Source organism: Streptopelia decaocto (assembly GCF_964273445.1).
Source record: "Streptopelia decaocto genome assembly, chromosome: 12".
NCBI lineage: Eukaryota > Metazoa > Chordata > Aves > Columbiformes > Columbidae > Streptopelia > Streptopelia decaocto.
Window position 1 is genome coordinate 7,389,614 of NC_138667.1, and position 24,576 is coordinate 7,414,189.

Genomic DNA, 24,576 nt, shown 5'->3' on the forward strand with positions numbered 1-24,576 from the left:
CCTGCGCAGTGCGGGCAGCGCCGGGCTGCAGTCGAGGCGCCGGGCGCGGAGCCGGCGGCGAGCGGCGTGGCTGCGGGAAGGCGTGGGGGCCTCGGGACGAGCCGAGCCGAGCATGGAGCGGCGATCACCGGCTGCGGCCACTGGCCTGGGCAGCGGGATGCGCTGCCCGCCGCACTAAGGCAGCGGCGAACCCCGAGAAGCCAGGCGGCGCGGCGAGCCCCGCGACCGTGTGTGAGCGCGACTGAGGCGGCAGCGGCGGCTCCTCCCGGCGGCCTCCTCGGTGTCGGCGCGGGGCTGTGCGGGGAGGGGGCCGCGGCGCCGCCCCCACCTCCTCCCCTCCGCTCGGCCGGCCCGGGCAGAGGCGGGCGGCCGGGGCTCCCCCGCGGCGGCAGCGGGCGGCAGCGGGCGGCATGAGCGCGGCGCCCTGAGGGGCCGGCGGAGTGGGGCTCGCCCCGAGCGGATTCTCCCCGGGGCCGCGGCTGGCGGATCGGACTCGGCTGGGACCTGCCATGCCTGCCCTGGCTCCTCCCATGGCATGAGCCCGTGCTCTCCTCCCCCCTCCGCCTGCTTTTGGTCTTTCTGTGCTCCCGGGCTGTCAGATGGGATAAAACACCCGCGGGCGTGCGGGGCTCGGTGCTGCAGCGAGCGAGCGTGGGGAGCAGCGGAGGAGGCGACCGGTGAGGGCCGGCGGCTGGCCCGGGGGCGAAGATGAGCTGGTGGTGGGCTGGCCGGTACCGGAACGGCGGCTCCTCCGTCCTGCTGCTGCTGCTGCTCTGGCACTGCCGGCTCCGGCCGGCCGGCGCCGACAACGCCAGCCAGGCGTACTACACCGCGCTGATCAACGTGACGGTGCTGAGCCCCGAGCGAGGCGGCCCCACGCTGCTGAGGATCGACCGCGGCCGCTACGGGCAGGATTCCCCCAAGGTGGAGGTCAAGGGCCTGCTGGTGGCTCCCGTGCCCATCAACGGAGGTAACGCGCCCTTCGCGGCCGTCGGGTGGGTTTTGGCCTTTGTCTGAGCTCTGCAGACTTTTTCCTAGAGAGTTCTGACAAAAGAAGAGGGAGGACCTGCCCAGGGGAAAATAATAGTAAGAAAAAAAAAATCCGTGATCCGAGAGTGCTGGTCTTCGTAACAGCTCTGCAAAGCATAATGTGTTTTCCAGCACGGATCCCTGTAGGTTAGTCATACTGAGGGATGAGGTTGTTATTTCTAAACTAATTACGGGGGGTCGGTAGCGATGGTTAACAGTATTTAGCTACAGTGATTCCAGGGATCTCAGAACAGCTGCACAGCTGTCTCACTGTGATAGATGCACATCTGGATGGCTTTTGCAGCTGCATGAAGTCGTGATCGTTCAGTGTGCCTTTCTTAAAGATGCTGTTTAAGCTGGCCATCAAGACTGAAAGGACTATCAAGCTGTTACACTCTTGGCCAGTCTAAAATTCGGTTGTTTGCAGTACTGAACACTGTGTAGTCCTTCCAAATAAGTTTTTATTTTTAAGTGAAGCTGCTGTCTATTGATTGTTTCCTGAGAAATGCTGAGTTTTATAGAGAACACTAATTTAAACAAGTGAGAGTATTATCTTGATTTTTGCCGGAAATGAAACCAATCACTTCAGCCATAATGAAGTGGGTTAAGTAGCATCTTATTTGGAAAACACTTCTTGACATTATATAAACTGCCGCGTTTAAGAAATGAACCACTTGATGGATCACAGTGGTCCCAACCCATCTCCTGGACAGTAAACCTGTGAATAATGCATTAAGTGAAACGATGTAGTCAGTTAAAACTAGACTCCAAGTGGTCAATATTAGGAGTTTTTAAAAATAACTGATAATGCAGACCTACTGTTATTATTAAAAGCTTTTGAGAATTTACCAAGTCTTAAGATTAAGAAAATACTTCGATGCATCTTCAGAACAAAATGAACCCTGCTAGGTAGTCTGCTGTAAGCTTCTAGGGTGTGTGAAGCCAGCTGTGCATCAGCAGATGCTTGCCAGTCTCATTGAACCTTGATTTCATTAGCTTTGCGAAGTATTAACTAGAATATATTAATATAGCATATTTTGGGTTGAAGGGTGAGGAAGCAGAAATCTTTGACCACATCTACTGTAAAATGATTTTAATTTGTACTTCAAATCCTACCTGCCCTATGCTCTCAGAGTCAGCTGTTGTCAAACATGCTCAGTTTTTCCTTCTTGTGCTTCCTGGTGTTCCTCACTTACACACACACACCCCAACCTCCGGATGAAATCAGGAGGCTGTCCTGAAACGGTGAGGCACATGAACACTGTTACTGCAAGTGGTATTTTTAAGGTTTTAAAACACACTGTCTTTTATATATATATAAGGTATCAAAATGCTGGTTTTGTTTAGTAGCTTCATTATTTGTCGAGAAAAAAAGATATTAATTACTTTTTAACCTGCCGCTGTAACATTTTCTGCTTTCTTTTGGTATGATCTTCATTGAAGTGTAATTAAAATGTTGAGGGAGTCTGACAGCATTTTCACTGGAAGCTGATAATGAGAAAAGAGCTAAATAAAATTCTGAGCAGTGCATAAACAGCATTTTTATACCTTACTGCTAAGTATTGTATCATGAATAACTTCAGTGAGAAAGCCCATCAGGAATCATGAAATTGCAGACCTTAATTTCTGCAGTTTTGACATGGTGCAGTCACTGAAACTTTGAAGAGATTGAGTTTTGTCCTTCTGTTCCTCAACAGCCTGTTAAAGCAGCAGTTGTCTTCCTTTGAAGGTCTTCTGAATTTTCTATGTAGGTTGCTATATAGTATACATTTTATTTTAATTTTGCCAGGACACACTTCATATGGCTTAAAAATATTTCATGTAGCAGGGAAGATTGGAATATTTAAGATTTTCTGGAACGCTTGTGTTCATAGTCTTTGCTATTTTATATCTAGATTTGATGAAAGATGATGCTGTTTTGCTGGAAGTAATTGCTCTAATGTCTTCTTATCCGCCTGTTAATATTGCTGTAGGACTTGTTTGCAAGATATTCTTAAACAAGTGAGAGTATTATCTTGATTTTTGCCAGAAATAAAACCAATCACTTCAGCCATAATGAAGTGGGTTAAGTAGTATCTTATTTGGAAAATAAGATGGCACTGGCCTCTGCTGTTGGAGCAGTAAATGCTCTACCCCAGTTCTCATGTATCCTGAGAAGAAAAGGACTCTACAGCTGTTAGCAACTATGTCTGAAAATACCTTGACTCCGAAACTGCTTTGATGTCAAACATTCGCCCATTCTTGGGCCACCCATTGAAATTTCCATCAACATGAGTAGGCTGGGGCATCCGTGTTTTAGAGCTGAAATGTCCTCAGTGTCACACTATGCTGCATTAAGATCCTTTATGCATTACCTGCAGGAAAATAAATGAATTCACTAATTCAAGATTTAGGACCAATGATCTGCTGCTGAACATACACAATTTGTAATAGCACAGCCTGTGATTTTCAGTGTTGTGCTCTGCAGTGTTTTTTTTTTTTTTAACTTGTGTTCTTGAATATGCCAAATATTTTATATATTTTCTGAAGCCGACAGTCCCGTGTGATTACCCATCCTTTAAATGTCAGCGAAGAATGATATATTCAATAACTTCTGTTTCTTTAGCAGAATTTCTTCAATCAAATTCAACCTTGTTATGTTAACACGTATTAAAACTCTTGCCCTGTTCTTTTTCTAGACCAATATGAAGCTAATACTGGCTTTCAAAAGCGATGTTCCCCTGGAACTGATACAGCGGTAATTGCATGACTGCTTGTGAATGTGCCTTGGGGAAGTGCAGCTCCAACAGCTGCCACTCACAGTCAGGTGCTGGGTGTAAATACAGCACCTGTGTACGGAGAACTTTCCAAGTGCATTAAATGCACAGTACCAGCGGAGTTTCTCCATTGTCTCTCTTCCATTCTTCCACTTCTAGCTCCTTTTCTTTCTTCCTTTAGCTTGTTGATCTTTTATCATGACTTAAATAATTTCTTATTAGAGGAGTGTTTCAAACAGCTTCTGGATATGAATGCTTACAGATGATCGAAAACCGCTTGTCTTGTTCTTCATGGGAGGATAATAGTGAAATGGATCTTCACAGCCTGATGCAGCTTTTCTGATAGTTCAGTTCAGGTTTGTCATCTCTTTGGTGAGGTTACTGAGGACTTCCCATTCAGTCCTTTATTCTGGTTCCACAGAGTCACAAATAACAGGCGTTTCAGCCCAAACTTCCCACAGTAGCTGCCTGGGCACCTGTGGCAGTGTCTGTATGTGCATCACATAAGTGGTCAACCCACCATCCACTCCGGTGACCTCCACTTGTAGGTGTCTCTGGTATTAGATGCCTGACACCAGCTGTGTTGCTGACCTTCAGGTGTTGGGCGTATTCCCCTTGCTGGGACAAACCAAGATAGAAGCCATCGAAAACTCACTTTAACGGTTCTTGGTACAAACTGCAGTGCTTTATGGCTTAGTTCCCGCAAAAATGTTCTCCGTGGTGAACAGGACTCTTCTGTAAGCGTTGAGCGTGGGTTACTGCTGGTGGGTCTGGACATGGAGATGGGGACTGAAGGGTGAGTGGCAAAGGGTGGAGTTTGAAGGGCTGTGGGAGGTGATGGTTGTATGAAAGCTGCATTGGAGAAAGAACTCATGGAAAGGGGAGATGTCAGCTGAAGGGGTTAGTAGGGCTGTGGCTGGGCATGAAGAATGAGAATTTGAGGAAAAGCGTGTGTTAGAAAAAGGTGGAAGTGGGGCAGACACAATATTGGCACAATGTTACGGACGGAGGTGTATCTTGTGCATGGAACTCTTAACTATAGCGTTTTGTAGCATCTGACACTTCATAAACATGCTGCGTGAACACGTTGTAGCTGCAGAAGGTTTAAAATGACGGTTTCATGGTAACTGTAGAGCTTTAGGTGATATTCAGACAGAATTTTGTGTTTCTTTCTGGCCCAGAATCCAAAACAATAAGCTTTAGGAAAGTGCAACAAGCAAATATATCAATAAATGTAAGAGTAGGGGGAGAAAAACCTTGTGCATGCATCCATCCTTTCCCATTGGTCTCAATATCCAGTTTAATTAGTAGTCATTAATTGATAACAAAAGTGGAGGTTATATATTGAAGTTTATAGTCATAATTGTAGTATACTTACTGAGCGAACAAGATTAAATCTTAACTATTAGCAGGACTCTTCTAAGCTTTGGTGATCTTCTTTGTTTGACATCTTCCCTGAACAAGATTATCTCGTATTCAAAGAGTTTCTTTTAGTGTTAAAGCCAGCTTTAGTCACAGCAGTCACCTGAAATAGTTCTTGAAAAGAAAATGTTCCTGTACATAACTCATTGACGTGACTTTTAAGAAGCGGAAGTTATAACTGGCTTGAATAAGGTCTATATTGATAATAACACAAGTAACGCATTGAAAGAAAAAAAATATATATATTATATTAATTAAACCCTAATGGTATAGCAAATAACTAGTACCCTTCCTTGAAATAAGAAGGAATCAGTGCTGCTGTATTGTTTCTGTGAACTTCCCAGCTGAATTCCTTTTCTGGAAGCTTTATCACAGGATGATGTTGCACAAGGCTGGGGCTGTTTGGGCAGCGGGGTGTGCCTGGGCAGTGCTGTCCAAGGGAGGGCAGGATTTGGGGCGCAGCTGCCCAGGACTGCCTTGTCCCTTCTGCTGGTTTGTTTCCCAGAGAGCCTCTTGATCTGCTGCCCCTCAAGATATTGATGGGGTCTCTCCACCTATTGTATTACAGTGATTGAAGGTCAGACTTTAAAATGGTTTCTGTATGTGTAACTGAGACAGACCAGCTCTGGCAACTGGTGCTTGCCTCAGGGAGTAGAGGATTAGCTGAGATGCAATCAATATCAAGATATTAGACCTTTTATTTTTTAATAAGGAAACAGATGGCTTGCTGTATGCTTATGTCTTCTGAAATTATAAAATTACTTGAGTGACTTCTGATCATATCTTTTTATGTGCAATGATTTGGTTTAGAATAGCTTTAATTTAATGTGAAGTTGCTTTTCATTCTGGCATGGACATCATCCAGGTAATACTTGCAAGCCCTAGTCTATTAGATCCTAATTGGACTTCGGACAGTGGAGCATAAATGGCATGATAATGGAGAGCTATTGATGGCGATTCTTGCTTACGCTGCTCATTTATCTATGTCCCTTACAAAGCCAAGTGATGTGCCTGGTACGTTCAGTGTATAGCAGATGTTATATTTCAGCCAGCTCTCTGTGCCAGAAGGGTGACCGTGATTGTAAGACTTTAAGTTTTTGCGTGCTTTAAGTCTGTTGAAAAGATGAGCAGAAAAACTAAGACTTTCCGCTATTGCTCCTGGATTTTATGTAGTTAAAAGTGAAAAGGTTACTTAACATTTGTGTAGTGTAAATAGGCCGCTAATGTAAAGGACAGTGGGTTGTGACTCTTTATTAAATCTCAAGTGACTTAAACTTATTCAGTTCAGGTTTATCAGATTTTCTTTCATGCTTTTGTATTACTTAAATACTGCTGAAACAATGTTGTCAGCTGTTAAATTTTCATCAGGACATACTGAATCCACCTTGTCAGGATTAACATGTTGTATGCATTTGAGCGGTGTTTGTTGGTCTATATCTGGAAAGCTTTTATCTCTTAATATCTTGTTTCCTAATCCTGTTGCTCTGTCCAGAAACGTCTCATAGCTCTGTCTGCAGCTGAGACAGACTTTGATCTCTACTGTGGTAGAAAATTTTGTACTACTTTTCCCACAGATGCCGTTTCTGTTATCTCTTACTACTTCTCTATCGGTTTTTAAGCTAAAAATTTCAAGTCCATACAAATTTAAAGGTGCCTACGTAAATTTTTATAAAACTGACTTATATAGAAGACTTTTGAGAATGCTGCCTCCCTTTTCAATGTGCCTTTTGCCTTTCATTGCTTTTGTGATTTTTTTTTTCAATTCAAATAGCCCATTACCCTGTTTTTTGTGGCCATTTTTGTTTTCACTTAGCATTTTAGTTGTGAACATGATTGTACTGAAGCAAACTGTACATAATCCATAGGATTACTGCTCTTCACCCATCCCATATATTTTAAGTACGTTTCTGTTGGCCATAGTGTCTACTTTCAGAGTTAATTTGGGCAGCTTGACGAGCTTCTGTGGAATTGTGGCCATTTATTGAATTTTATTTTCCAAATGATATGGCACACCTGAGGTTCTTGAGCCTGATTTCACTGGAGAAGGACGGCATTTTTAGCTTTCAGGGCTTGAGAATCTTCCTGCCATAGTCTGCTGCTGCTTGCACCCCTCTGTATTTTTAAGTGGAAATGCTCTGAGCAAGGGGGAAGCGTGTGTTAAACAGTAAACTGCTTTTATCTTAACGGAGGATGTAAAGCTGGTTGCTTGTGCCATGTTACAGTTCTATCACATTTTTAAAAAATGGACTGTTCTCTTGAATTTAAGGCTACAAAGACAAGCTGCAGAAGTTGATCATTGCTGCTCAGGGCGGCTGCCACCAGCGCTCCAGAACAACTTGTGTGGTCAGCAGTTTCCAAAGGAATCTGAATAATAGTGTCAGGGTGACAGAAGAAAATACTCCATAAAATTTGACTTCAGGCATCTATATTTCTGATTTTTCCCTGATCCCTCTGTAAAACAAAAACACAAAAATACAGCAAATAGGCCCGCATGTCTGAAACGTCAAATATCAGCCTTGAAAAACAATTGTGAAAAGGATGTGCTTATATCTGGCTCCCCACCCTCCTTCCAGGGGAACAGGGAGAGGCACTTCTTGTCCAAATTAAGAGATGTAATGACTTCCTGTACCATTGCCACAGTATAGACTCATCTGCAATAGTTTTCTTTAGGGGAGCAAAAGATTTCTTTTCTTTTTTTTTTTTAGATGTTAAGCTGAGAATGCTTAAAAAAGATCTTCTGTTTCCAGCAACTTTTAATAAGTTCAACTGGCTATTTTTTTGAGGTAGACCTTTTGCTGAAATCCCATAGTCTGTGCTGTAGAACTCAGTTCTTTAAAAGGAAAATTTTATGGGACACTTAATTTGAATTGCTCTTAGGATCTATAGCTTTTAGAGCTATTGTGCAAATAAATTGGTTTGTTATGCCTTGAAAAATCGCTCTTTATCCTAACAAATTTTTAGTAGCCAAACTCCTGGCATTTGAAAGGGTAAATCTATTTGCATTATAAGTTGCTATTGGCTCTAAATTTCTAAAATCCTTTGATATGACCAATGTATCAGTGTTTCCAGTTGTGTAAACAGAAATGTCTTTCAGTTTCAGCTGCTGTACGTTGAAGTTATTGTTTGCGTTGCATTTTGTGCCTTCTGTGCGTAGTTCTGTGTGGGTTTGGGTTGTTCTGGGTGCGTTACGGCCTCAGAAAGGACAAAAGAGCTCTGCGTGCTGTTGAACCCAGACATCCGGCACTTGCCATTTCTGTTACTCTTCCTTTATACCATCAATACCTGACAACCCAAGTGCATCGTGTTTGCAAAACGGTTTGTTTCTCTATGAATTTGAATGCAATTCCTTGTAGGCAAAATGTGCATGTGTAAAAAGCTGATGTTGGCTGCTGGGGTTTTACTAGAGCAGCTTTTAATACAGTTCTTTTTCTACAGTAGCCTGCACATGGCAGATAAGTCTGAAATCTTGTTTCCACAGTCTCCTTTGTTTAGTTGGACTTCCCACTGCAGTGATATTTATGACTGCGTTAGGAAAAAAAAATGACTGATGAACAGCTGGTTTGTAAATGCCTATAGCATATGAACCATATTTTAATGTTTTTCAGCCTCTAGGCAGGTATTGATTTGAATGTGAATTCGTTGTTCTAGTTGCCCTAGAGTTAAAAATAGCTTGTGTTAGTGAGCCTAATTCTTGGGCATATAGTCACAGCTTTTGGTGTGTGAGATATGTTTGGGGGGGGTTAAGACTTTTTTTTCATAAGAATGCAGTTAGCTTTAGGCTTTATTAACAAGAGGATGGTGGCTTCGTAGTGCATAACAGTTAAGCAATTCAGCAAACTTGTAATATTTTTTGCCTGTTTAAACAAATTGCCACCTGTGTAAAAGTATTTGCTGTTTCAGTTGCAGATCGCCTGGGCTGTGACCCTCGAACACGTTTCCAAGTTCCACCGAACACCAAGCAGTGGATTGCTTTACTACAGCGAGGAAACTGTACCTTCAGAGAGAAAATCCTGCGAGCAGCCTCACATAATGCCACAGCTGTGGTCATTTACAACAATATATCCAGTGAGGAACCTGTCACGATGACTCATCAAGGTAAATAAAACGTAGTCTCTTTCGCTATAATTCTTCTTCGCCCAGTACTCTTTTGCCATATGAGCTATTGCTGAAGAGCTCTTGGCAGGGCACAGGTGATGCTATTTGAAATACCCTTGTCTGTAATGACGTTTGCATATATGCAATACAGTGAAATAAGCCAGTAATTCTGAAAAGTTATTTTCCTTTCGCGTACATTTCATCCGAGGAGGAGCACTTTGTGGTGGGGATAGGGGTCTTTTGGAGTGAGGAAATGTCTGTAAGTTCTTGGGGGCAGTCTGTTTCAAGCCTTTCCAAAGAAGAAAAGTTAATACATAATGGAAAGTCTAGAATTTTAGAAAGCATTTGTACTTGAAGAATTTTTATATTAGCATGTCTTCAACTGGCTCTTACGGTAGTGACTTTCAAATGTTAACAGTTACATTGCAATCTGAGCTTGCATGCTTTTTTTAATGATGGTTTACAGGGGATTCTCTTTCTACGATGTGTCTGATTCCTGTGTGGCATTCAAAACTTAGTGATTCAGACAGTAATTACGTCTGTTAGTTGTCTAGAATTGGACTATTGCTGCTCTAGAGTAACAATGAAATTCTGGATTTCTACTTTTTCAGGGCTATGTGTGTAAAATTTAGCTGTTAAGAGTGAGTTACTTTAGCTGATGGGAAACTCATGCATTAAAATTTTCCTTGGTTAAAAATGGTTTTCACAATTCTGACAACTACTTTTTTCGTTTTGCCAGAAGATTTTCTCAATTTGGAATTATTTAGCTTAATCAGAAAAGGCATATTTCTATATTTGATGCTGTACTGCTGGCTGTTGTTTTTGTTTGTTCGGTTGTTTTTTTTTCAAGAATATTTTCAATGCTTTTTCTTTAAGCATAGGGGGTTGCTTGGAAACTAGAATTTCCTAATTGTTGCTCTGCATATTGTCACACAATTAGAATTGAATTCTTTTACTGAAGTGCTATGGTTGCTTCTTTTTCTCTTTTGTTTACAAGTCTTGTGGCTTCCTCGGGTTTAGTGGGGTTTGACCTTCCCAATTCTATATACCACAGGAATTTTCCAGGGAGATTTTGACCCCTATGTAGCAATTCAAAGCCTGTTGAGAATCCATTTTTATCTTAGGTACCTTCCTTAGACATTTTTGCAAGTAAACTGCAGGGAAAAAGTCCCTTATTCTAGTGAAATGCTTTTTACCATCTTCCTTCTGTGTTTTTTGCCACTTCTCTCTCTACCTTCTTTCTCATAATGCTGATAGATTTGGCGGGTGCTTTCATAGCAATAGGTGGTGTCTATCTTTTGTTGGGAAATCCTAGTTCATCCAGTGTTTCAGCTCTGAAGACCAGCGTTTGGTCCAGTGGTTCTCGTAGGTTGAAATAATGTCTCGAGTTATACAATCTGAGAGCTGCTGTGGGTAAAATGGTATCTTGTAAGTTAGCCAGGCAACTGTTGGAATACATGATATTTGGAAAAAAAGCTAATACTGTCTTCAGTGTGGTGACTTCCGAATATTTACTCTTACTCATGGCAAGCTTTGAAAATAAAAATGTGTTTACTGGAGATGATGAATATTTTAATTTTGAGTATTTTTGATACTGGAGTTTAGCTGCATGTACTCGGTCCCGTGTATACTGGAATCTCTGTCACCGGTTTGGGCTGTATCATAGAATCATAGAACCGTTTTGGTTGGAAGAGACCTTCAGGATTATCAAGTCCAACCATAACCTAAGCTGATTCTAGCACTAAACCATGTCCCTAAGAACCTCGTCTAAACACCTTTTAAACACCTCCAGGGATGGTGAATAGGTGCTATCTCAAAATTAATATTGCACTTGGAGTGTTCAGACTATGTGACAGACCAAAAGTAATTATCTAGAACTGAAGTGCCACCTTAGCATCACACTGTAATGAAGAGGAGTGTCGCTCCACAGCTTTCGTTTTGGTTCCATTATGGTAATGTAAGGGATCTCCTCAGCAATCTGCGCTTTGTAGAGCTTCCCACAAATAACTTCCTGTTTGCTCGAGGTAGGAGCTGCAAGTGTGTGTAACTGAGGTGTAGATTAGTCCTTTGGTGTCAGGCTTAGGATCCAGCCTTCCCCACTTGGAGTAATTCTCACTGAATTTAATGCTGGGTCCCAAACCATTGTTCAAACATTCAGGGCACTCTCTGGTCTTCTTTTTTTCTGCCTTGTCAACCATATCACTGCCCGGATGGTTTTTAGGTGGTGAATGACCACATCATCTGGTAATTAGATATTGTCTTTAGTATTTACTATTCCTAAGGATCGGGAGGAGTTGACCCTGTGTATTTGATAGCTGTTCTACTACTGTTTCACTTAAATATGCGTTAAATAATGGTGATATAGGGTAAAAATGAAGGCAAGTCACCAAACTGGTATTTCTTCCATATGATATCTAGTGTTATGCAGTATTCCTCTTTTCTTTTAAAAATGTATTCTTCACAAAACAATTTTGCAACTGTATTATAATGACCAGGTTCATGGTTCTATGTTTTCTTTCTGTAGGCAGGTGAAAATAGGCCTTGTGTCATTTTATATCACTGTAACATATATTTTGTACTGCTGCGTGCCAAGTCTTATGAGCATTCTGTCATTCTGGTGAAGCAGAGAGGAAAGTGGTAACTGGTGATTGTGCACACTCTGAACTGCATGCTTTCCTGCTTGGGTATTTGCATGAATTCCAATCACCTGCTCAGGCAACGTCTGTACTAAAAATAAGTAGAATATACAGATTTATATGTGTTGCCCACCTGCAGAGAGGTGATTCCTTAGGAAAAGAGCTCAGTAAGCAGTTCTCACCTATGGGATTAGTATTTTATCCAAGTTATTTTATGCTTGAACACACCTTTGAAAATTTTAATCTTATGGAAATTTGTTCATATTCAACATATTACTCTGCAGAACATAAATTCCTTCTGGTGGCTCGATAGCAACTGTCACTCTTGAATCAGTCCATCATCACCACAGCAAACAAACAGCTTCTGTTGCTAATATCAGAATTTGCTTTTTCTTGTGTGGTAGTTAGTCTAAGTCTCTGCTAATTCTAAGTCTCTGCCTCTTTGATTCAAGTTGAGTTTTAAAGTAGGTATTGACCTTAAGGAGTTGCTGAACTTTTAAAATATGTATATGTATTTCTGTTAATGTTATTTGCAATATTATTTAATCTGTGTATATCCTTGTATGTATTACTGTGTGTATGTAAAATAAACTGATTTTACAGAGTCTTGTAGATGTCCTCTATCGGCTGAAGTGAAGGACGTCTTTCCCAGCATAGGTTATGTTAGACTATGATATCACTGGCAGGAAGGCAGTTTTATGAGTGGTTTTGCTTGCTACTTCTGTTAAAGCAGAACAAATACTGTCTAATGTAAAAAAGAGCCTGTGTGGTAGAGAAAATATGTAGTAGCTGTCTCCTTTATAATCAATTATGGGAATAGGAAGGAAATGCATGTAAAATAGCGTTCTAATTCTTTTTTTGTTTGTGTCTGGTGGAGACAGTCCTGTCAATTACAAAATGGTTAAATGTTATATTGACCTTCTCCATTATCATCTAGACTTTATTTGGATTAATAGAAAAGAACATAGGCCAAAAATGCCTCTCAACTCAAAATTTTGTAGTCAGAATTCATGGAAAAAATATAAACAGGAGAAGATGAACAAATATAGAGAGTGTCAAAATGAAGTTGCTGGATTGCAATAACTACTATTATCAGTGCTGAAGAAATTTCCCAAAGTATCTAAACAACTTCTGGTATAATACCTTTCTCAGAGAATTTACCCGATACGGGTAAATCTTTTGAAGTCTTTAGAACAAGCTGCAGACATCTTATCAGGATCAATCTTTGCTACACCTCTGAAGCAACGATGCTTTCATTCTCTGCAAGAAGGGACGTGGGCAGGAGGTGACGTCCCTGCTGTGGGAGAGCTGCCCAGTTCTGCCTCCCAGGAGCAGAGTCCTTCCCAAGGGAGGAATTCAGATGTATTCGCTTAACAAGCCTCCAAGTCCAGGAAGCGAGGTCTGTACTTGCTTTGAACAGCGATAAAACTGAGTGTGTTCACTGTGGGTTATTTTAGGTCACTGGGTCAGAGGCAGAGGGACTGGAAGTGATTCGGGCTTGTTGCCGTCTAATGGCGATTCCGTGTTCTTGCCCCAGTTTGAGGTGGGTGCGGAGATCCGGCACTCGAAATGCCCCTTGCCCGTGTTGTGGCACTGTCACTGTGAGCGGCGGCTCTTCCTCAGCTGCCTGTTCCATACTAATGTCTCTTTATGTAACTGTGAGCTGAACTGATGCGTGAAAGCTATGGCAGGGTGCAGTGCAGATTATTTTGCACAAAATGTGTGCTGACAAATACTTCAGGTCTACACCAAATCTGCCGCAAAACTTTCTCTGGATTACAGAGACCTACTTTTAATCCACAGCTCGAAGCTAATTTTATTGTATATTACAATATTGTTGTTATAATTATTATTAATTTACCCTGCAGTATTAGTGAAAACGAAAAAGAGATGAGTCATCAAAGTTGGAGCTTAAAAAAAAAAAGCAAAACAATCAATAGTGTAACCATAGTTTGCATATCTTTGATCATTTTATATTGTTTGTTGTTGATATTTGCTAATTATAGAATCATAGAATTGTTTTGGTTAGAAAAGACCTTTAAGATGGAGTCCAGCCATTAACCTAGCAGTGTCATGTTCACCTCTAAACCATGTACCTAAGAACACTGATAATTGATGATGTGGGGAACAAGTGGCAGCAGCATTATGGTTAATCCTGTTTCCTACTGCATTTCTTGTATCCATCAGGAAAATGTGTCACAGAGTAGATGGAGATGTCAGACACCTGACAAGACGTGTAGAGGAGTGTGTTTGAAACACAGATTCTGGACCATAAGGAAGCACTTGTCTATTCAAGACGAGCCAGGGAAACCCCTTGAGAAAGCTAACGTAGCCTCAGTGCCTGCAGAACTTCTTACAGTCTTTCTGCGTGGTATGTGCCTCACCCACAACCGAAATAGCAGCAGTTAGGCTCATTTTTTCCTTAGCCAGCTGAAAGGGTAATTAGTTCTGTGACTGTGAAAAGGCCCACAGGACTGTTAGTGACTGTAAGTAATTACATTCCTTTTTTTATGCAAAGTCTGAGCTCCAGCAGCAAAGTAATTCCCCAAATCTATGGATTCGTTGGAGTCAAATTTGTGATAATAATCTCTGAACATGCTATTTATGAAGCTCTAAAAATGTTTTGTAGCGTCCTTGGGTAAGGCTCCCTTGCCGTTTCTCTTTCGTGCTTTGCTGAATATGCTTGAAATGACTGTCCAGATGGATGGATCTGTATGGAAGTTGTCTGTAGAGAGCAGAAAATACATGAATGTGACCGATTACCCATCTTAGAAATCCCTGGGTGTTTAGCTCCAAGTTCCATTAGTTGGAATATAAACTGCTCTCCAGAAATAGCAAAGTGGAAGCCACCTGTGAGCGCCTGGCCACACTACAGGGTGCAAGATGATGGAGAGTTTTAGTTGTCAAAATTTGAATGTGAATTAAATTGATGAATGGACCAGTAAGGTCTGTACTACATTAATATACTGATCGATAACATGACGCCTGTAATCAGTGATTGGGTGTTAAATCCAAATCTAAGATAACAGGTTTTGAACATTGTTCAGAAGTACAAGTGGAGAAGGGTTGCTTTCAAATAAGCAGAAGTACATTTTGGAAATACATGAAATTGTGACACAAGGAACCTGTTTTCAGTAATGTGTTGTGTTAGGATTACACCAGTTCCCTAGTCAAAACGTAATGTGACCCTTCTGATTTGTATTGATTTGCATTTGTTCAGAGCTTGGATATAAAATTTGGTCTGCTTTGTTAGCATGCTAATACCTTAACAGTAAAAGTATCCATTCAAGGACTGCAGATGCAGTTTACTCACCATAATACATAGTTAAATGCCTTGTAAAACCATGTGAAAAGAAAAAGTGAAAAGTGAAAGAAAAAGTCCGCGCACAGATTGTGGAAAGGGGATGATAAAATGATAAATTCCTTTTCCTTTGTACCAAGCTTTTTTTACTCTTCCGGCATTAACTGGAATTTCCGTTTCCTTCTCAAAAAAAATTGCAGTGCGAGCGGATGCAAAGAAGTGTTGCTGAAGAGAAAAACATGTGAAATGTCTGTAAAATTATTGCAACTTCTGTCTGCTTCTCCCTTACCTGGGCTTGTTTTTCCCTAGTGTGATGAACCCAAAAAGTCACATGCATTGATAATATATAAAAAATATATATAATTCCCAGAAGATAAACGTCCTTCTACAGAAAGGGAAAATGCAATATAAGTAGAATGGTCCAGGCAGTCAAAAGTGGACACCGCTGCAGTTGTGGTTCCAGGGATGGATAAATTCTCGGTCTGGTGCTCCCCTTTCTCAGCCCAGCGGTGACTCTGTCCTCTGGTGCCCATCAGAAGCATCGAAGTAGCATCTTATTGCTTTCAAAAATCAACATGGGGCAGAGATTCCGGAGCTTGGGGGATGCTTAGAGAAGTAGGTGCATCTCGTGGCTTAATAGGAGGATCTTAATTTTTCTAACAGACCTTAGTTGTCATCTGACTTAGGAGAGAAGATGAAAAGGAGCTCTCTGGGTGAGGTTGGTGGAGAGAAAATAATCTGTGGTGAAGCTGGAGTCCAGCGCCTCTCTCGTACATACTAATATTGTGTCTTTGAGAGACCGCGAAGTGTTGGTTTTCTTGAGGGGGGTGCACTGGGTGTAGCAGAGGGGCAGCGGGACCTTGGCAGGCGTGAGGCGATCCAGAGGCTCAGTTCCTCCATCTCAGTATCAGCAGGACTGGGGCTTGAGAGTGGAGCAGAGGATTTAGCTGGGGCTCTGATCTTGTAGAGATTTCTCCTTAAGAAACGTCTCCTTGTGTGTCGGAGCAGAGCAATGGGGTTGTGTCAGCACTTGTCATCTGAATATGGCCCAACAGTTTCCTCGACTGATTTTTGCTGCCCGTCTCTCCTTTGAGGAACTCTTGCTCGTAGCAGCTGATTGAAAATAAGGCAAGAACAATATACTGAGGCATTATTTCTTGTTCGGTGAAGGAGGGCGGGCATTGGAAAGATCATTTTTGCATCTAAGATAATTATTTATCACCTATAGACTTAATTTAATGTGCTACAGGCTAGCACAGCAATCATCTGATTAGGCTTTCATATTTATTTTGAGGTTAATTTTGTCACACCCATCTTTGGAAAGACACTCTTGCTGTTTCTGGTTTTCTAATCATATGCCTCAATCATACGCCTGTTTTTCTTAAAGGAGCAGAACGTTGTGAGCATCCATCACATGGCTGTTAGCAGTACAGCAATGCGTGCTACATTGCAAAACACTAAAGTGTATGTGATCATATTTAGAGGGCAGAGTAAAATCTGTTAAATCTCTTCTTACTGCAAAGAAGAGTTTTGAGTGGTGTTCAGCCATAAATTGACTGTATTTCTGTTATAATTCATAGAAGCCTGTTCCTCACTAAAGTGGACTATCTGCTGCTTTGTCCTCTTTGGGCTGTAGGCAAACAGAATTCAAGTTTTAACATCAAAAGCCTTTTATTTTATTTTTTTCTGGGTTGTTTTGCATAGGTTTGTGTAGCAGAAGCTTGTGATTGCTGCACACGTCTGCTCCATGTTTTGAGATAGCTGCTTGTTCCACTGGTTGTATTTAACTGATGCAACCTGTGACAGTAACTTTTAGGTAACAGGTTCATACACTGCTGTCCTCTACGATTTTCTCATCATAGTGTTGTAACATCTGTTCTAGTGTCTGACACTACAGAAAACAGGCATCCTAAAGTAAATGTTGACATACAGACAAGAATTCAACATTTTCAATATTATGAAGGCAATAGGAAAACAAATGTTTTAAAATGCTATCCGGTCTCATTTAAAAATTGATGTATATTCTTAAGCATTAATTGTTGCCTTGCTTAGAACTAAATAACTGACAAATACTACTTTTTTTTTTTCAGAAATGTTTGATTTGGGACCTCTCAAACAACATATTTTACTCTTGAGATCGCACGCATGTGTTGACAGCTTGGATGTGCTCTTGTTTACTTTCTGATTAGATCAAAATAAAAATGTGTGCGGCTAGACCTGTTTTAATCACTCTGAAAATATGCCACGGCTGCTCTTCTTGGTGTCTGCTTTTCCAAAAGCCTGGGTTAGAGTGTAAGACTTATTCTTCACCGTGAATCTATCCATTTTGTATCAGTCTGAAATTTTAAGGTATTTGTATAGTTTGTGCATTTTTCTCCAATGTTTTTAAGTACTATGGAATTCATATTTAAAAGCTGTGTTCCCTGAGCTCAGCTTTTCTAGCAGTGCAGCTCTGCATACAGCTCATGTCCCTTTTTGCTTTGCTTCACCTCACCTTGTGGGTTGCACAGTTTATATCCTCTGGAGCTCAATCCCTTTCCTTGTAGGGCTAATTCTTGCTTCTGCTCCCTTCAACTCAAACGTCTTCTGGTGTTTCTACTCATGATTGGTCTCTCAAAACTTTATATATAACTATAGCACTTCATTAGTGCTTTCCTGTTTTCTTTGTTAATGTTTTGTGAGCTCCCAAATTCTGATGGAGTGGTTTCATTATTGACTGTTATTCTAAGAAATCCATCGCTCACGTTAATAGGACTGATCCCTTTCCTGTGTACTGAATAGTGTGTGTTGCTGTATTTTTATTTTTGAAATAACGTGTTCAGAAATTCTTGGCATGCAGTTGTGGGATTTTAATAGAAGAATAGGGAAGTCTGGTTTGTCAAGACAGGCAGTTTTATTTCCAATTACATGATCATTATGATGTTCTGATTGTTGCAGTCACATAGGCAGTGGTATTTCAATGTCCGAATCATGCCCTTAATCCAGCCTACAATATCTGTCTGCACCATTCTTTATCTTTATTAGGAAGGTGGGGATTTTCTCTGCTTTTTTAAGGAAGTTCTCTGAAATTTCCCCCAGCAGAATTATTCAGATAAATGTGTGTTAAGTTTAGGTTTTTCAAAATGAAGTCATGAAAGGATTCAGTTACAATTAAATGTTGTCTGCTATGTAAAGGGAGAAGTATATATTCTTTCACAAGCATGAAATGAGTGCAGTCTATCTGCTTCGTCTGCAGCATCAGCAGAGCCTGTCAAAGACTTAAGAAATTACAAGGACTTGAGCTGAAAATATCAGCCATTAGAATAGTGCTGACCTTTTTTATGAGTCTCTGACTTAAATTCTCAGTTCTCTGCAAACCTTTTTACATCAAATCAGAACGGTTCAGTGCTTCTTGCAGGTGGTCCACGCTCGAGATGGGATCTCGAGTTGCCCTCCCCACGTGCAGGAAGGCGGTTGAAGCATTGCAGCAGGAGCCGCAGGTCAGTGCCAGGTTGCTCGGCTGCCCAAGAGGAATTGTCTCACCATCCTTCTCCTTGAATACGCATCGAACAGCTGCTCAGGCTGTTCACAAGCCCAGGGGCGAAAAGGAAATTCAGCTGTTTGGCAGCTGCATTTTGCTAGGCTGCTGTTCCCTGCATCCTCCAAGGGACGGTGGAAGAATGGAAAGTGTCTGAAGTCGGCTCTTTGAACCTTGCCTGTCCTCAGCTTGGCATCCTGGCCATAGCTGTCTGTGTTTTGAGCTTCAGACAAACATTTGGTAGTCAAGAATCAACAAAAACGCAAAATGAAACCATTATTTGCATGTAATGAGATTAGTAATTTCTCTTGAAGATGACTTTCTACTGACTTGCTAAATGTTCTTTTTTAGAATTGCTAGGAGAGATGGAGAGATTTGTGAGAGAGCAAAGCAGTTTCCTTAGGAGTTCTACAGGAAAATTCTGGATGTTGCTTGTTTTCCCATCTTTTAGTGTCTTCTCAGCTTTTAGGTCTTTCTCTCTTCTCCCCTCCCAATGTAATATCACACAGATTTTATGATTAATTGCAACTTCATCCCTTTTCATACATAGAGTTGCATAACTATCCTAATTAAACATGCACATGGTAAAATTGCAAGCTAGAAAGAGCTGTTCTCGGCTTGGATGATAGCAATTACATGATTTATATTTACAGGCGTCAATATTTATCTCATGCCTACCATCTGTCCTAGCTTGTCATCTACAGTTGAGCGTGTAGTTCATTGGCTTTAGTTGGCATTCCAGGTTCTTTTCTCTGGATGCTGTGTTCTGGGCAGAGGAAAGTGTTGCTTTACATGAGATTATGTGGTAAGACCATATCGAACTCTTACAAACAGTCTTTCTGTGTTCACCTGGGGACTTATTTTTTTCTGCTTAAGTTTCAGAAATGCAAGGTTTCAAGGTGCTTAAAATAAATGAGTCAGTGTCTCCTCCTGCCCCCAATTGTTCTCAAACATGGAGATCTTGCTAAAATTATTTCGGGTGATGCCCCTGACAAAAATACAGATGAACTAAGTCCCAGTTTCCACTGAGCTTCAGTATGTTAAGCAGGCACAATGTATTTTTCTTTTCTGCAGTTCTCCTTGGCTCTCGCAGGGTCAGAAGCAGCAATAGCAGTTTGGCTGTTCCCAGTTGAATCATTTGGAATTCAAATCACTTTGCAGCGATGCCAGAGGTTCCCTTTGTGCTGGGCTTTATATAAAGCGCATGACAGACTGTCGGCTTTGTCACGTTCCCTGGGCAGCAGGGAATAAATAGGTAGAGACTTCAGCTTTTGATTCAGACAGAAGTGGACTAGTATCAGAAGATCTGAGTCAGCTTTGCTTTGCAGATAACTGTAAATCCTGTCCGAATGCTGCACTGAGTGCTTCTGGCTGATATTTTGATACTAACATAATTCCTCGGTGCAAATAAATACCTACTGGGGATGTTACGCAGAACACGTGCCCTGGGGAATACAGTCACCCCGCACCCTTCCCTGCCTTTCTTCAGTGTCCGAACTAGACATGAAGAAGGTAAGTGAAGCCCAGGGAAAATGTCAAGCAGCATAAATTATCTGCTCCTGTTTGAGGGTTTGGGGGTTACAAGAGCCTGTGCTGCACCTGCGTGCAGGGTCTTGCAGGAAAAGTGGTTCTTGTCCTGGAATTAAGTGCTGCAAGTCTGGCCGGGGAGGCTCTTCCCAGATGGACAAATAGGAATCCAAGTGGATTTCCTCTGAAAATAAAGCAAGTGGTGGATTTTCACTCTGCTTCTGAGCTTTGCTGCCTGTTAAATACCTTGGTTAGTTTTCATGAAACCGAACTCAGTGCGTCTTGAACTGAAGTGTCTCTGGAGAGCTGGTCTAAAGCGGACCTTGGGCAAATCTGTGATACACTGGTGATTTAAAAAGTTGTATCTATAAATTGTGTTGGGTTTTGTTTGTTCTTCAAAGCTTTTGAGTTACTGTGACACTCATTTCCAAAATACTCATTTGGAAGGAAACATTGAGCATTTTTTTCCTACTTAGAACTGTTACTAGGATGAGACATGATCTTCTTTACCATTTTGATTTTAAATAATGAAAAGTTGACATTTCTTGGGGAAGACAGTTTTGAGGCTGTGCGATATTTTTTTTTAATTATTGTGCGAATCTTAATTTTTGAGATTATCAGCTTTGATTCTTCTGAGCAGTTCTGTCAGCACAATCTACACCACCAGTCTTGGGGAACTTGCTCTGAAAACTGAGGATAGTGACTGTAAAAGTTACTATTTGGCATGGCGAGTGGAAAGAGTAATGAGATAACATTTAAGACTGTTAAACAACTCTATTAAAGCCCCCATTTTAGAAAATTATGTAGCAGTCTCAGTCTATCATCCAGACTTATCGTGCCCTGGGTTTCAAATATGCTGTTCTGTTGGGTCTTCTGCATCATTTTGTGGATACAATAACTTCTTAAAAATCAGATTTTGATTAAAAGATCCTGAACAAATTCGTGTGTTAAAATGGGACCTCATTCCCCCTTCACTGTCGTGCTGGGTTCTCTGTAACTTAGATCCACTCTAAATCCAGAATCTCGGTGCTGAAGTCACTGTATTCTACGGTTCTCCTCTGAGGGAATGTGAATTGGAGCAAACAGATGGAGCAAATGGATGAGCAGACTTTGCAAGCATTTAGAAAATAGGTCTTGAAAGGGGTTTTAATATAGGAAGCAAATAGATCTGGATGAATAAGAGTGATGCTTATAAGGCTTTTTTCTTTCTGTCTTTGTTTTTCCTATAACCTTTGTTTGCTTTGAACTTGGAACAGAATTGCCTTGAGTTCAAGATCCTCTTTTTTATGGGGCCTCTGCTTTTAAAACATAGATGCTCTTCGCTCTGCAGGTGATTTTGTTCTTTTTCAGTACATCTTGTGGTTTGATTCTCTTCTTTTCCTTGTACCAGTAATTTTCCCTTTGGGACAGGAGGCAAGACATTATGAAAGCCAGATGGGCTACACATTCAGAATGGAGCTGATGAAGCTGACAGCCTCTTTGCGATCCTATCACACGTGTCTTTGTATGGGTGATAAAATTAGGGCTCAAACTTCCGCCAAGTTTGGGGTTCTTTTTCTCTTCTACTTTGCAGCCAGACTTACTCACTTCACTTTCACTTCTGACTGAAGTGATGTAGGTAGAAGTTTGGCTTTGTTGCTTCTGTGCTGGAATTGTGATTTATAGGTGCTTGACAACTTCGGTTGTGGCACGTGAAAGCCACGCAACCACATTGGGGAACTTGCATTGCTCTACAGCACCGTGAATGCTGAGGCCACTCCAGCAATGTCACTGAACTCATCTTCCAAATGTTTTTCTGTGAGTTGCCTTTTTAGGTATTCACAGCTTCAAATTTGGATCAAATGTACTTTTGAAAGCCGATTCAGACCGCACGCAATAATTAAAATGTGGGAGGTCTTGTGTAACCGCCAGCACAGATCTGTGACTGTGTGAGGAGCTGCAGACAGTTTGCATGGTAATGCCTAATTTGAAAATATGGGTTTAAAAGACAAGCCATGAGTTCAGTGCTCAGTAGCCTGTTCCATGTGTCATAGATGTCTTAGATTAAAATCTCTAAGTTGTCAAATGGCTTTGCATCTGGAAAATCTTGTGAGTGGAAGGCCATGTTAATTTAAAATGTCAATTAAATCTTTTTCTCTTTTTATAGGAACTGGAGACATCGTTGCTGTCATGATTACAGAATCAAAGGTTAAGGAAATCCTGCATTACTTGGAAAAGAATATCTCTGTCCTGATGGCAATAGCAGTGGGGTCCCGTGTTCCTCCAAAAAACTTCAGTCGAGGCTCTCTAGTCTTTGTGTCAATATCATTCATAGTATTGATGATAATTTCTTCAGCGTGGTTGATATTTTACTTCATCCAGAAGATCAGGTACACAAGTGCACGTGACAGGAATCAGGTAAGGGGACTCCTTTTTTTTCCCCTCTAAGGTCTGCAGGTGATATTTCTGTTTACAGTAGTCAATAGAGAGCAAATAATTTCTAAGGAATGTCCATCAATACCAGTGTTTAGAACCTCTTTATTCTGAGGCACAGCATGTTGCCAGGCAAAGGTTTTTATATAGCAAGATGTTTTCATCCTGAGCAGCACCAGTAGAAGATCTTATTACATGACCAGAAAAAATGGAACTGAGGCAAAATATTTGGGTTTTGAGGAGCGTAAGTCCAAGAGGCAGATTTTATGCTGGCTGAGTAATACAGACTGTATACATGTTGGGAATGGGAAGGAAAGATAAATTGTGAATGAATTTGTGTAGTGTAGGGGAACACAGAGCTAATGTTATTATTTGTTCATGTTCTTAAGGATGACTTCAGTAATAGTTGGTAATTCAGAAGCTGTACAGAGCTATTTCCAAACTACAATCTGTCATGAATGTTAGGGTAAGAAAACTAAGGTATAGAGCTGCGTAGTGATCTGGGTTAACTTATTCAAAATCACCCTTGGTACAGACTGCCTAATTCTCCTGGTCATATATTTTAAGTACAATTTTGTCTAATACACCTTTCTTACATCCTTTTCCAACTCTTAATTTGTTTAAGAACTGAATTAAGCATGGCCATACTCAGATCTTGACTAAATCAAGCCGTCAACTCAAATATGGATTAAACTTTAGAAGTAAATGTTTTACTAGTGTGGAACTTACTGACCCGCTGTCTCCCCAGTGTGCCTTGGCTTTTGCTGAGAAGGGTCAGTAAACCTCGGGAAATCCGCTGTGCTCCCTCTGCCTTTGTGTCTCGCTCAAGGCTGACTTACAAAGCCACAAACCCCTGTCGCTGTGCCCTCTTTTCCCCCGAATTACGGCTAATACACAGGAGCTCACTGAGAGGCAACACTTTGGTGTTTCGTCAAGCCTGAAACAAATGCAAACTTATAAAGCGTCCGTTGTGACAAAGGATTTCCTTTTTCGTTTCTATAAATAGCGTCTGATGCTGCAGGTCCCATGGGCATCCTGTAGATTTTCCTAAGGATGTCGTTCTGAAATGACCACACTGTAAGCAGTACTTAGTGCGGTCCCTTGGGATGGCGAAAGTTTAAATAGAACCGTTACTCAATGAATGTCTGTGGAATACTGAATTGTGCCTCCTGCATCCCCTACATGGTTCTAGGCTTCTGCCAAATGTCCGCGTTTCAAAACAGTTGCTCCGTGGGGAAAGGGCTCTTATGACCTTTTTTCTTTCTTTAGATTTTCACAAAGGTCAGGAGAAACTCGATGAAAATTTTATGTGGTTTAAAAAGCTGAGCTTATTAAACTTTAATAAGAAGGTGGCGACAGCTACAGCTTATTTTTAAAGATCTTTGAGAGCTTTCTCAGAGAGATGGCTGTACTGTTAGTGATGAAATAACTCAGTTTAGGATATGATCTTGTTTTTAAGTTATGTCAAGGCACACCTTTAAAAAAAAAAACAGAAAAAATATCGAAACCGTGCTGTAGATAGTGCAAGTAGATACTGGTATTTCACATCCATACCCCTGCGCGCTTCCGCCAGAGGTACCGAACTCTTTTGCATGTGGTGGTGGCCTTTTCCATCAAGACACGTCTGTGTTTTAAAAGCCAACATATGCTGTATGCCTGTGCTCTAACTTAGCAAAACAGCAAATCCTGAGCATTTCCAGTGTTAACATAAAAAAGTATTTCTTAAAATTAGAAAATGGAGGAGACGGATCTCTTAAATGAAAGAGAAATTATCGTTTAGCAAATTTATTTACACAAGGGGACATATACACGTTTTGGAAGAGTTTTGCTACAATATTATTCTTCCAATAGGAAAATAAACTTTAAGATTTCTTGTAGCAC

At 41.1% G+C, this 24,576-nt stretch overlaps 1 protein-coding gene across 2 annotated transcripts in view; it reads left to right on the forward strand.

The window, feature by feature from the left end:
* RNF130 (ring finger protein 130) overlaps nt 1-24,576 on the forward strand; it is a 49,033-nt gene continuing 24,457 nt past the window's right edge. The window contains exons 1-3 of one of the 2 annotated variants that reach the window (XM_082063488.1): nt 1-970; nt 9,108-9,302; nt 22,430-22,680. In XM_082063488.1, the coding sequence (XP_081919614.1) occupies nt 709-970; nt 9,108-9,302; nt 22,430-22,680 (708 nt within the window). In that variant the 5' untranslated portion in view covers nt 1-708. The remainder of the gene's footprint in view (nt 971-9,107; nt 9,303-22,429; nt 22,681-24,576) is intronic. The other variant, XM_082063487.1, reaches the window with a different exon arrangement.